The sequence below is a fragment of the Bos grunniens genome, chromosome 4 (genome assembly GCF_055505025.1).
Source record: "Bos grunniens cultivar Pamir isolate PY7600 chromosome 4, Bosgru_T2T1.0, whole genome shotgun sequence".
Lineage (NCBI taxonomy): Eukaryota > Metazoa > Chordata > Mammalia > Artiodactyla > Bovidae > Bos > Bos grunniens.
Window position 1 is genome coordinate 77,545,574 of NC_141168.1, and position 14,695 is coordinate 77,560,268.

At 38.3% G+C, this 14,695-nt stretch overlaps 1 protein-coding gene across 22 annotated transcripts in view; it reads right to left on the bottom strand.

Annotated features, from left to right (window-relative positions):
- The window catches only part of MAGI2 (membrane associated guanylate kinase, WW and PDZ domain containing 2), a 1,472,356-nt gene that overhangs the window by 518,583 nt on the left and 939,078 nt on the right, over window positions 1–14,695 (bottom strand). For all 22 annotated transcript variants that reach the window (XM_086397095.1, XM_086397093.1, XM_086397091.1 and 19 more), the window contains one exon: window positions 615–825. In XM_086397095.1, the coding sequence (XP_086253221.1) occupies window positions 615–825 (211 nt within the window). The remainder of the gene's footprint in view (window positions 1–614; window positions 826–14,695) is intronic.

The window sequence follows — 14,695 nt, forward strand, 5'->3', positions numbered from 1 at the left end:
AAGATTAGACTGAGTATGCATCACTAGTTAGTTCAGAATTAGCCCTTCATTTTCCTTGGTAAATCATAAAAAGGTAAGCAATAAACAGAATGGGATATAATAAAAATAAATATGGCAAACTATACCAAACACATGATTTTATTGACAGCTGACCTTAGGGTCAAATGCTTAAAATATTGTCATTTGTGATTAGCAAGTATTTGGCTCTCAATAGTTGGCATTCGATCAAACCATTGGACATGATGGTGGAGGTTTCCAGCAATTTCATTTAAAAGATGGGGATTATCTCATTTGAGCTACACAGATGTCTTGGAAGGGTAGAGTAAGCATTTCCTCCCTATTTCCAATTCAAAAGTAACATCACATGGATATTTGCCTCCTCAGTCATGATTGCAACAAATTTTACAGTGGCACTATTTAATTCATTATTTGGTTTATAGCTGTAATCTAGAATCTTTAGCTGTATCAAGGTGCCATCCCATTATTCTCTCACAAAGAAGGTAATATTATGATCAATAAAATTCAAATTACTCTGACCCACCTCTCCATCTGTTACATCATATATATACTGCTATGATCTTTGTGAAATGTTCAGAGAAATATGTGAGACTCACTCAATGAAGTAGACTTCACCCTTCTCTGTATAAGCCATTTCCCAGTTGTCAGGCAATGGGTCTGAGTCCTCATTCTCCTCAGGTTTAGTTGGTTTCGCATCATCCATCTGCTCCTTCACCTCCTCAGGCTGACTGTACACTGGTGCAGGATAAGGCTGGGAGGGTGTCTCCCCTGAGGCACCTGCACTCTTGTCTTCAGGTTCACTGGATTCTACAAGAGAACAAGGGTACATGGTTAGTCACTCCAGCCACTGTAACTTCTGAGTGAGTATGGACTATGCTCACTGGGGAATGAGCTCTCTGAAAGCTAACAGAAAAAGCATAATTGTAACCACCTCTGAAAATTATCAGCAGGCCTATCTGAGTTCCTCTTTCATTCACCATTCTAGTCTATTCTTCAACTAATTAAACCTGATGACTAAATTGGAGGACCATGTCATTATATAGGTGTGGTAGACAGAGCAATGAATCCCTAGGGATGCCTGTACCCTACGGCCTGGAACATGTGATTGTTACCTTATATGGCAAAAGAAGATTTGCAGGATCAATTAAATTAAGGGCCTTGAGATTGGGAGATCATCTTCAATTATTCAGGTGGGCTTGCTGTAATGACAAGGGTCTTTACAAGTACACAAAGAAAGCAGAAGAGGACTATAAGAGGGAGATATGACTATTGAAGAGAAGCGTTGGCCAAAGAAATGCATTGCTGCTGATTTTGAAGACAGAAGGGGATCCAACACCAGCAAGAAGTGTGGGTGACCTTTAGAAGCTGGCAAGCAAAATCATGGATTTTCTTCTAGGGTCTCTAGAAAATAACACAGTCTTTTAGAAATCTTGATTTAGCCCCGTGAGACCCATTTCAGACTTCTAACCCACAGTGCAGTATGATAAAAAAATACACACTGCTTTAGGCCACTGTTGTTGTTCAGTCACCAAGTCATGTCGATTCTTTGCGACCCCATGGACTGTCTTCCCTGTCTTCCACCACCTCCCAGAGTTTGCTTGAAATCATGTCCATTGAGTTGGTGATGCTATCTAACCATCTCATCCTCTGCTGCTCCCTTCTCCTTTTGCCTTCAATCTTAAGCCACTAGATGTGTGGTAAATTGTTATGGCTGCGATAGAAAACTAATCCAACAGAGCAAAAACTAAAAGAAATGTACATTTTAAGAGAAACAATAAAATGCTTGGAAGACCCAAGGATATCAGATGTTGAGACCCAAGGATATCAACTTGCAAACGATATGAGATCCAGAATGATGAACAGGAACACATGGAGAAAAAATAAAAATTCAATAAAAATAGACTAAAATTTACCTAAGATGAAGAGACATAGGAATCTGCCAATTAAAATGGTTCACTGTATCTGAGGCCAAATTAATGAAGCATACATTTCACCTAAACACATCTAGGTGAGATTTCCAAACTCCAATGTTAAAAAGCAACTTTACCAGCTTCCATACTGAAGAAACTTACCCCAAAAAAGAGGAATAGAAGATCATCAGAACTTTCACTTGTAATACTCAAAGCTCAAAGATAGTAAGATAATATCTGTAGTAACTTGAGGAGAAGAAAAGTATAGCAGGCCAAGAACTTTACCAAAATATTATTCATCTATACAAAAGAAAGTCAATCTTAAACATGCAGAAGTTCTGAATGCATATCACCCATGTATCCAACCCAAGTATTTCTCAGATGCTACCAGAAGACAGCATCTGATATATCATGATGATTAAATCAGAGTATAGACCTCCAAGTAGGGAGAGATAAGGAGAAGACTTTTTTTATAAATTTAGAAAAAATAAACCCTGCATAATATAGTTAAAAGAAGGATGATCATATTTCAGGAAACTTATAGTATTTGTTAAAGACAGATTCTTAAAAAAGAAGAAAATATTATATTGAAAATTCATTATTAGCATGTGTTTTAAATCTTACCTTCGGAAAGCTCAGGTTCAGAGAAATTTCCTGCAAGTTAAGAAGGCAGTTGAAAGAGAAGTCCAAAGGGGAAATGTTTAGATTTCAGATCTTCCTTAGTTCATTCAGGGATTCAGCACCACTATATTTAGGTTTCAGACTGGGGTGTGGTAGTGTACAAAGAGGGAAACCACAGAAAAGATCAAGGGAGCCAAAAGCAGAGGTGGTCTGTGGAATACTTTAGTTTGGAACTTTGGGAGGACTGTTTCCTGCAGATTTGTTCCAAATTTCCATCAGGGTGTCAGAAATAAGTGGATGAATACATTTGGCAAGTACTACTCTGAAGACTTCCCTTTGACATGGGCATCATGCAGAAGTCCAAGTATGTTCTGGTGGAGACTTGGAAAGTAGCTGAGAACAGAGAACCAATCCACCTGCAGTGAGGATCATATGACTTCTTCACAGCAGAAGGTGTAGTAGGGATGGCTTAACCCAGAAACTGGAAGGAGATACTACTGACATACAATGCCAATCTGATGATAAGGCAGCCCTCTTGGAAACAGGAAATTCCACAACTGTTTGGGAACCTAATTTATAACTATTAACATTAAAAAATATACAAATACATATATGGTCTGCCTCAGTAACCCGTTTGAGAAATATCTTCTAGAAATAAAGGTGGAAATAATGCTTACTCTATCCGTATATTTGTCTGTAGCAGCAAAGACCTGGAAATGATTTGGACGCCTATCAATGAGAAAATTGTTAAATAAATTGTGGTTATCAATACCATGGAAAATTATGTAGTGTAAAGACCTACAACCTGGAAAATATGCCAATCATTATTGTTTAAAGAATAATCTAAGTTGAAGAATAATGCATGTACACTATTAATTCTATTTTTTTAAATAAGCAAACACCAAGTTAGATACATGTATAATTATGCTTATAATCATAAGACGATGGAAAGATGTACAATAGATTTTTCAACTTTGAGTAACCCCAAAGCAGTAAAATTGGATGGAAGTGGGAGATTTTTTTTTACATACCTCTGCATTAGTTGGCTACTGTTTTTATAACTTTAAAATTAATAAAAGCAATATAAGAAGAGTAAACTAAAGTAGAATGTACTTATCGTCTTAATCAACAGCTTGGATCAATTTTTTCTGTGTGTGTGTCAATCTCAGAGAGCAATATGAAGTATCTTTAGGAATTAGAAAGGATACGAACATTTTACAAGTTTTTGATGTTTCTTCTTCGTAAAAGAGGATTTTATGAAAATAGTATATTCCTTAGTGATGTAGTCTTCCACCTGATTCTCCATACAGATTTGACCTTTGTAAATTGTTCAGGAAAGAAACAGCAAGAGAAGGCACTCTTCTCTTTAGGTTCTTCGTTATACCTTATTACAACATGTAATTATCAATATAAGAAGCATACTGTTCTCTGGTATTTCCAAATGTCATGATACATTTGAAAAGTGAAAATGCAAGGTCATGATCTGAACATATTCATTTATTCAATGTTCACTTAATATTTATTAAACACTCGGTTGGCGTCAGGCACCAAGGACAGAAAAGCAAACAAGAAAGGCATGATCCCTGCTCTCATGGAACTTGAAATATGTCAAGATGTGCAGTCTTTAAGCAATTTTAAGTGTGATGAATGTTACCAAAGGGAAAGATGAGACCTCATGTATATGCATTTATCTAACCTTACATAAAGAATCAAGGAAAGCCCCTTTTCCAGTGTGCTAACAAATCTGAGACTAGAAAATGGAGTCAAGAGACTTCTTTCAGAGGAAGGTAAAGGAGAAAGAAACAGACAAGCAAGGAATGGATTAGCGTTAGAAAGCATGCTCAGAGTTTGGAACTGTACCTGGAGAGTAATGAGAAGGTACTGATGTGTCTTAATCAAGGGGATGACACAAGTAGCTTTTCATTCTCTAGATCCTCCTAGCTATTCTGGGGGTTTGAAAGTATTAACAGTAGATATTCACAGACCAGTGGGGAGTTATTTTTTGTGATTGAGACAAGAGATGATAGTGTCAATGGCATGGCTCTTCTATGAACTGAAAAATGAAATTAGAATATAGATTTGATATGATTAAACAAATGGACAGATAAGGGCAAATAAGAAGTCATGGTAAACCCAAAGGGGGAAAGCAATTCACTGGGCTAAGCACCATGAGAGGAGCAGCAAGACTCTGTCAGGAGTCGGGAAACCAGTGGGTATAATTTTAGGCACAAGAGATGGAGGTTCATGTCAAACTCACAATGGAGATGTCAAGTCAGAGAGTTCTTAGGGAATCCATCAAATTTAAAAGACAACAGCATATGGCTAGACTGTGGGCCTCCCTTGTGGCTCAGCTGGTAAAGAATCTGCCTGAAATGCAGGGGACGTGGGTTTGATCCCTGGGTTGGGAAGATCCCCTGGAGAAGGGAAAGGCTACACACTTGAGTATTCTGGCTTGGAGAATTCTATGGACTGTATAGTCCATGGGGCTGCAAACAGTCGGACATGCCTGAGCGACTTTCATTTTCACTTTCATGGCTAAATTGTATTATAATTTAAACCACAGGGGTGAATGAAATTGCCAGAGAGACAGTTCAGCAAGTGGAAACAAGAATACCTCGGATAGCTGGCTGAGGAACTCCAACATTTAACAGTGAGTGAGAGAATGATCAGGAGAGAACAGCCAGGGAAGTAACAGAAAAACCAGTTGATCTTCATGCCACACAAGCCAAGCAAAGGACAGTGAGAAGTAAACACTTATCTGTGGCCAAAACCTCTAAGCAGGCCAACAGAAAGATAAGGATGTAAAATCTAGTGAAATTAATGATATAGAGGTCACTAGTGATATTAGGTACCAGATATGGGAGTAGTTATAGTGAAGTGGTAGGTGGGAAAGCCATGTTGGAATGAATTAAATGAGCAAATAAAAAGAAAATACAGAACATCCTGACAGATAAAGTCAAAGATTAGCTATGAACAACTATTCTTTTTTTCTCATCTTGATAACTATATTTTCCAGAGAAATGTGAGACATCTCCTGAGAAAGGGGACTTCTCTGTAGCTCAAATGGTAAATAATCTTCCTGCAATGCAGGAGACCAGAGTCTGATTCCTGTGTTGGGAAGATCCTCTGAAGAAGGGAATGGCAATCCACTCCACTATTCTTGCCTGGCGAATTCCATGGACAGAGAAGCCTGGAGGGCTACAGTTCGTGGGGTTGCAAAGAGTCACACACGACTGAGTAACTAACACACATACAGAGTAAAGCACTGGTGGTTCAGGTCACAGTTGCACTTAATCCCAGAAGGTGTTCAGTTCCCAGGAGGTCCCCCTTTTCACTCTGAAAAATGGAGATGTCAGTAATTATATTTATTAATGTACGAGAGATCACTGAGCCAAGTTCTCCCAGTTTAACTCATTTATCCATTCATTCCTTTATTTTTATCTAATCAATCAATTGTTACATTAGCAAACATGAATTTAATATCTACAATGTGCAAGATATTTAACGAGTTTAATGGGGGAGAGAAAAAAGCTATTTTTATCAGGTTATTAAGAATTGGTTTGAGAGGCAAGTAATAAGCAGCACTTGCTTTCTTTATCTGAACAAAATAAGAGAAAAAATGAATAAAGCAAAAGGAGAATCACAACATTTCCAACATTTACTGCTCATAAAGGCTAATCTAGGGATACAGTTTATGGTGAGAGTCAAGGGCTTCTGGTGAAATGTAGAATCAAGCCAGTATGCCCAAGACAGTACTGAATTAGGGCAGGTTTCCCACACAGACATAGAACCTGTTTCTAGAAGAGCCATGCAGAATATTCAGAGGGATTTAAAAAAAAAAAAAAAAAAGAGGAATTGGGCAAAGCAGGCCCAGAATTATCCTTCAAAGATGTACCACTCAGAGAAGTCACTCTACCTCTTTTGGGCGGGGTAAGTCAAGCAACTGGTGGAATGCAAATTAAGTACCCTCTGATATGCAAGACAACATGAGGGGTGGAAAGGACATGTTTCCTCACAATGGATAATGATATAGGTACTATCACAGTGATTTACTGAGGGATACTCAACAGGGTACTACCACAGAGATTTAGGGAGGGATATTCAATGGCACAAAAGAGCTGCACACAATATTAGGGAGGTGATAGGACACATGGAAACAAGAGTACCCGCCGCAGCTGTCGGAGAATCTCCGTTATTTAACAGTCAGCAAAAAAACCGACATCCTATTTCCTACCTTGTGTACCAGGAAAATTGCATTAATTCATTAATTAAGCATTTGTTGAGACCTTGCTAACTGCTAAGAACTAGGCTAGGCAGTGGGCAGTTAAGGAGACTGTGGTTCAAACTGTATTAGTTTCCTAGTCCTGTGATAACAACATAGAACAAAACTGTATGACTTAATACAAATTTATTTTTACAGAAACCCTAGAACAAGTGTTCACCAGCAGGGCTATGCTCCCTCTGAAGGTGCTACAGGAGGGTCTGTTCCAGGCTTCTCTGCTGGCTTCTGATTATCTCCTGGTTTGTAGCAACATTAACTCCAATCTTCATATGGTACGCTACCTGGATACTTGTCTAATTTCCCTTTTTGAAGGACACTAGTCATCCTCAGTCAGGGACCCACCCTACCGATCTACTATTTTATTAGTAGAACTGATTACTACTACTACTTAGTTAAGATAGCCTCATCCTATTTCCACATAGGAAATAAGTTCATTTTCTGAGATTTTGGTGGTTTGGATTTCAACATATGAATGTTGGCAAGGGCGGGGGGTGGTGGGGGGACACAATTCAATTCATTAAACAGTATATAGACACGTTTACCTCACAATCCACTGAACCAATATTCTCCAGGCAAGAACACTGGAGTGGGTTGCCATTTCCTTCTCCAATGCATGAAAGTGAAAAATGAAAGTGAAATCCCTTAGTCGTGTCCAACTCTTAGTGACCCCATGGACTGCAGCCTACCAGGCTCCTCCGCCCATGGGATTTTCCAGGCAAGAGTACTGGAGTAGGGTTGCCATTGCCTTCTCCATGTATATTTTATGGGTCTTAACAACTGTGTAATGATACATAGCCACTACTGAAATATACAGGGTGGTTTGACTGCTCTAAAAATCCTCTGTGCTTGGCTTTCATCCATCTCGCCCCTCTAACTCTTGGAAACCATTGATGTTTTCACTGTCTCCATAGTTTAACCTTTTCCAGAATATTATACAGTGTATAGGACTTCCCTGGTGGCTCAGACGGTAAAGCATCTGCCTACAATGCGGCAGACCTGGGTTTGATCCCTGGGTCGGGAAGATCCTCTGGAGAAGGAAATGGCAACCCACTCCAGTACTCTTGCCTGGAAAATCCCATGGACAGAGGAGCATGGTAGGCTACATACAGTCCATGGGGTTGCAATCAGTCGGACACATAAATGTTTCAGATTGGCTTCTTTTATTTAGTAAAACACATTTAAGTTTGCTTGATGTCTTTTAATAGTTTTATAGTTCATTTATTTTCAGCACTAAATAATATTTCATTGTCTGGATATATCACCATAATAAACTTTTAGTAATTAGGGATGGGAAAGAACAGATTTTACCAAGGTGTATGTGTAGCCATTCTTGCTAACATTCTTCCCCTCTCATGAAGTTTAGCTTAAAATTATATGCATGCAAATATGCCTTAACACAGATCTCATATGTGTCAAATCTATGACTTGAGAAACCTTAGACTATTTAAATTCTGACTAAGGAGAAAGAGGCAAATAACCCCATGCATGTTTTTCTTTCATAGTGGTTTGAAAGTATTTTTTGATTAGGAAGTGGTCATATAGAACTGGCCTTTTAAACCTCCATGACACGTTTCTTAGCATGGTTTTATTGTTAAATCCAAACATTAATTTTTTGGATATGTAAATGAATTTCCCCCAAGACGCTTGCTGCTCAAGTGAACAGACTTTATCAAACACTGGCAGTCTTGAGCATTTCATTTTGAGTTTCTAGGTCCATTAGATGCCTTGCAAACCAGAGGAGGGGGTTATTTTTGCCCTAACAATAAAACAAAAATCATTTCAATAAAGAATGAATATCTATTTTTAGAGAATGACAATAATTTTAAAAAATTCCCCTTTGACTAGGACTGTTGTATTTCCTAGAAATTCTGTGGAAACTTTGAGATAGCATAGGTGTTGATAACATACAGTCTTAAAAGCAATGACCTATAAAAAACAAGATTTGTGTATAATTTTATTTCTGTGAAGAATTAAACATAATTTCTTTGGATTCAGCAAATAATTTCCTTCTTCCCATAAGATATTCAGAAGAGCTCAAAGATCTGTACACAGTACAGGGACTAAAAAACATTTAATGGGAAGAGAGTTAAATGAATGCATTTTTGCACTCAGTACAGTTCACATAAATTCTACAGTTCTGATCCAGTCAAAGGTTTTGATATTACATATGTATAGTAGTCATTCCATTTACTTACATGTTTATTGCTCTAGCAGTATCTAACACATTGCCTTTAGGATGCAAGGCTAACAATAAATCAGAATACCATGGCTTTGAATGTCCCTACTGAGTTTTATTAAAGGATAATCAGAAACCAAGATAAAACATTTCAAGAAGATTGCCTATTTTATACCTTATCCATATTTTCATTTGACATGGTCTGTGCATATAGTTAATGTTAAGCTTTCTGTAATTGCCTTCCTTTGAAATAAGGGAACATAATATTTCAAAGCCAGATAGGAAATTGTTGATTTTATTTCTTTGATTAGTCATAAAATGTGAATTTTCAAAACTTGCTATATCCTGTGAGAGAGCTCTATGATTTATATTTTTAATGGCTCTGTGACAAATTTTAATAAATCTAATAACTTCTTTCTTCTGTCTTTATGCTATTTTTGGGAAATAAGCATAGTTAGAGGACATTTAATGGGAAAAAATGGTTGAAGAACATGTTTGTAGCTTATAAGGAAAGAGAATAGGAATAATTTGAGATTATTTTTTTCTTTTTGTTTAACTGTTCTCAGATAGCAATAAACACTCCACAAGGAGCAGTAGAATATAATGCTAAGGCTGGTGTCTTAGCAATTGGGTTTTGAATCTGCCCTTCAGATTGTGTTTGAATCTGTACTTCTCGGTGTGCTGTTGGGCAAGTCATTTAACTCACTCTGTGCCTGCCTCAATTTCCTTAAGTGGAGTAACATTACATTACATAAGGATTAGATAAGACATGTATATATATTGTGTAGAACAGTAAACTACTGGAACATAGTAGGTGCTCAGTAAATGTTATATATTTTTATATGTGAGTTATACTACATAGTGGAGAAGGCAATGGCAACCCCACTCCAGTACTCTTGCCTGGAAAATCCCATGGACGGAGGAGCCTGGTAGGCTGCAGTCCATGGCGTCGCTAAGAGTCAGACATGACTGAGCGACTTCATTTTCACTTTTCACTTTCATGCGTTGGAGGAGTAAATGGCAACCCACTCCAGTGTTCTTGCCTGGAGATTCCCAGGGACGGTGGGGCCTGGTGGGCTGCCGTCTATGGGGTCGCACAGAGTCGGACACGACTGAATCGACTTAGCAGTGTACTACATAGAACACTAGATAAACTGTAGAGTTCAATCAGTCAAGCAACTTAAATGGTTTCTCCCCATAGAAACAAGAAGTATGGTCAATTTCATATGATTTTTAAGACAGGTGTTTCAAAAAACAATGCAATTTCTTAACAAAGAAAGATGCACATAAAGCCAATGTATCTTCTTTAAAAGGTGTGTGCACATATTGAGCTTTTCTTCCTCAGTCGAAACTTTCTGTGGTGTTAACTCATTTAAAGGAGGGAAAATAATCTTCAAAAATCACACATTTTTTCCAAGTTCTGTATGTTTTCCTGCAGAATTCTACATTTGATTTTGCTAGGTGCCAGGGACTGCTACTGAGCTATGAACTTGGCTTTTGTACCTTTGAGGGTACTGATTAAAATCATAATCAGAGACACAGCTCTTCTATTTTTTATTAGTCCAAGGCTTTCTCCTAATGTAGACTCAGGGTAAGCTTGGTTTTCAAATCTAACAGACAGCTCCAGACTCTTGTTCACTTTGGTAACACTATGGTAGTGACCATAGTGGTGAAAGTGGTGGGGCTTGAAGATTTTCCTTGCTGCTGCTGCTGCTAAGTCACCTCAGTCGTGTCTGACTCTGTGCGACCCCAGAGAGGGCAGCCCACTAGGCTCCTCTGTCCTGGGATTCTCCAGGCAAGAACACTGGAGTGGCTTGCCCTTGCCTTCTCCAATGCAGGAAAGTGAAAAGTGAAAGTGAAGTCGCTCAGTCATGCCCAACTCTAGCGACCCCATGGACTACAGCCCACCAGGCTCCTCCATCCATGGGATTTTCCAGGCAAGAGTACTGGAGTGGGGTGCCATTGCCTTCTCCGGAAGATTTTCCTTAGTTTCCTGCAAACTTGGCAGTCTCATCAAAAAGTATGTTTGTTAGGTTGATATAAAGACTTATTGTATTGTCATAGGGGTAGGATGGAGTGGAGGCTGTCATAACATGCTTGCTTTACTGCTAGAAGCTGAAGTTTTTGGAATTTGAAATATAGGCTCTTGTAAATAAATGAATATTTTAGGGTTGACTCTTGGACAGGAGAAAAATATCATTGTAATTGATTTTTCATATGGCCATCCTATAGATTATTTTCTATTGTGAAAATGGAGGACATTCTGCCTTCAGAAAGGAAGCTGTCACGCAGTGGCCACCTGCATTCTATGCAGCCAGTTGACTGAAATAAGTCAATGTCCTAGCTCATTGCTCAAACACCACTCTTATCAATTTTCCTTGCTTTTCCTAACCTTCTCAAATGAGAAGAGGAATTATAATACGGGTGCCAAAATATTTGCACATTGAATGGTTAGTGAATATTAACTCATCATTTAGAAAAAAAATAATTACTTTTTTGATGTAGTAAAACATGCACTGGGACCAAATCCAAAAGTACAGAGAAGAAAAACAGTGCAAAGCTGTTTCTCTCCTGTTTCTACCCCCAGTGCTCCAGCAATCCCGTAAGCAAAGGTGGTTATATTTTCTGCTCTTTCTGAGGTGTTTCTATGCACACTGATTACTGACTTGTAGTTGGTATTTTTCTGACTCCTTAGTTCTCCTAAAGTGTCTCTAAGTTCTAAAAACAAAGCACTATAATTTCTTTTTATGTATGGTATGAGAATGAGGAAGGGTGGCCCTTAAACACTGTGGCAATGTTAAAAGTGTATTTTTTTCCTGATATTTTAACTAATATTTAATTTTAATATTTGAGAATATGAAAGAAAGACAAGCCTAGAATAAAATAGAATTAGGGAAAGTTAGGGTATGAGTAACTATGCTGCTGATTTTTGAGATGATATATCAACTGAGGGAGCAGGAATGCCAAATCCTGTAAAGGGATTACTTTGTACCTGTAATGTAACCAAATTGGATCTCATCTACTTAGGAGACTGGTCAGGGAAATATGAATTAATAAGAAAGCATTTCAATATCTCAAAATTATTTTTCATTTATATCTATAATCCAAAATTAGTTACACATTCTTTGGAATACTAAAAGAACAATATGAAGAATTATGAAAATAGAAAAATGCAAGGTGTATGAGTGGAAGATGACAGGAAAAATTTGGGTATATAAAAAGCTAAATTGGGAAGAACTACTGAAAAGATTAGTAAAGGGAATTACTTTTCATTGACAAGGAAGAAGTGCTGCCTTAATTAGTATATATCCTTTTTTTTAATTTTTAGCATTTTAATAAAAGCAGACTGGAATAATGGCAATAAAACGAATCTTTACATCTTTGAAACTATATGTGCTATATGATTTTCATAATGCAATGAATTCTGAAGATATTTATCATATAGAAACAAGCACCTCAAATCTTCAACCAACTTTGAGCTGAGAGAAGTTGACACAAGTATTGAAAATATTCAAAGACCAAAACAAGATATATACATGTATGTACAATAATTTTCAGATCTTTCAAAATTCTGACAAAAATCAGCAAATTAGTACTACATGAAACATCACCTTCTGAAGTTTAAGGAACATCAAAGGGGCTGAAAGAAAAGGCAGAAGACTTTATTCAACCTTGATCTTGATAATTCAGGTGTCATTCTTTGGGGCCAAATTGGAGTCAAGGTATTTTTTCATGAGAACAAGAAGTCAACTAGAAAATAAAAGATAAAGGTGCTGTCCCTTTATCCCCGAGTGCTCAGAGAGACCTTATCCAGAGACCTTACCTCTTTAGAGACCAGCCTTCAGTCAGAAATAACTAGAGCAACTTTTGTCTGACAAAAAGTAGCTAAGATTTCACACTGAATTGATAAACATATCCACGAGGAGAAATATGAGATAAGAAAATAGACTACAGCTGCTGCAGCTGCTAAGTCACTTCAGTCGTGTCCAACTCTGTGGGACCTCATAGACGGCAGGGTGAATATCAAACCTAGAGAGAATGGATGACCATGACTAGAAATAAGCTTCAGATCAGATCAGTTGCTCAGTCATGTCCGACCCTTTGCGACCCCATGAATCGCAGCACGCCAGGCCTCCCTGTCCATCACCAACTCCCGGAGTTCACTCAGACTCACGTCCATCGAGTCAGTGATGCCATCCAGCCATCTCATCCTCTGTTGTCCCCTTCTCCTCTTGCCCCCAATCCCTCCCAGCATCAGAGTCTTTTCCAATGAGTCAACTCTTCGCATGAGGTGGCCAAAGTACTGGAGTTTCAGCTTTAGCATCATTCCTTCCAAAGAAATCCCAGGGCTGATCTCCTTCAGAATGGACTGGTTGGATCTCCTTGCAGTCCAAGGGACTCTCAAGAGTCTTCTCCAACACCACAGTTAGACTCTAACAATGCTTGGAGAACCTGAAGACACAAACGTTTCAACTAGGCTGCAGGCTTTCTGTGTCTGCTTTATAAACCCCAGTGTGACCATGGTTGTTCCTGCTGTGCATTCCTCCTTAATGTATCAAATCTCTCTCTCATATACATCACATAAACACTCAGAGAAGCAGAAAAAAACTCTACAAAAGGTTGAGTGCAAAGATTCCAAAATTGCTTAATCAGTCTTTGGGCATGAAGATGTTCAAATAGTACTTCCCTTTCAATTTAATCACAAAGTGAGTCTGCCTTGATTTAAAATGACATCCCTGAAATTAATCATGATTTCATGTTTGTTTACAGTGGTATAGTTACAGTTACTACTAAAGTTCATAGCTACAGACTCTAAAGAGATTATCTTGTTACTTTATAATCATATGTAGATACTCGGAGCATTTTACAATTAGGGCAGCTTTCACGTTCAAATGATCATTTAAGAAAAGATTTATTAATAAATGGAATATCTAATTTTTGAAAATTAACTATTTAAAACAGCTCCAGAAATCTGCCCCTCCAGTGGGGAGATAAACCAGTACTATGTTGGGAACAAAATAATACAATTAAACCTCCCCTGCAAAAAAAAAAAAAGAGAGATAAAGATCTGAGTGGATACACACATCACAGTCTCTGTGAACCCACACAAAAATAAGCAGGGGATAGGCGATGGGGTGGTTTCAGAGTGCACCATTATTCACAGGAAAACAGCGAGATTCACCACGGAGGACATAATTCTTTTGACAGTGACAGGACCTCATTCACAGAACCAGGACTGATGGTGCATGCACAGTCAGCGTGCCAAGCAGCACAGGACCTGGATGCGGGTCCCTAATGGTGAACTGAGATCATTGCTGAGGACACTCAGTGATCACATAAGGGACACTCTGTTTGCTCTCTGGGAGACGCAGTTCATTTGCACTAATTGCAGGCTTGGGGGCCTGGAGAAGGCAGCTCTGTGTACACACACTGTATTCCCTTTGTTGGTGAAGGTAGCTCTCACGGGTCCTGTTCCTCCTGGCATTGTAAATGTGTGTGTATTAACAGAGAGACTTAGCTGCCTTTAAAATATATGTGCATTTCTAATTCTTTGCACTAGGCTTACTAATCACTGGTGAGGGGAAGCTACAATATAATAGTGAATTACTCTCCGGAAAAGTTGAGCAGATAATTCATGAAATAAAAGAAATCCAGGAAAGCCTAACCCAATTAGGCCTAACCCAAGCC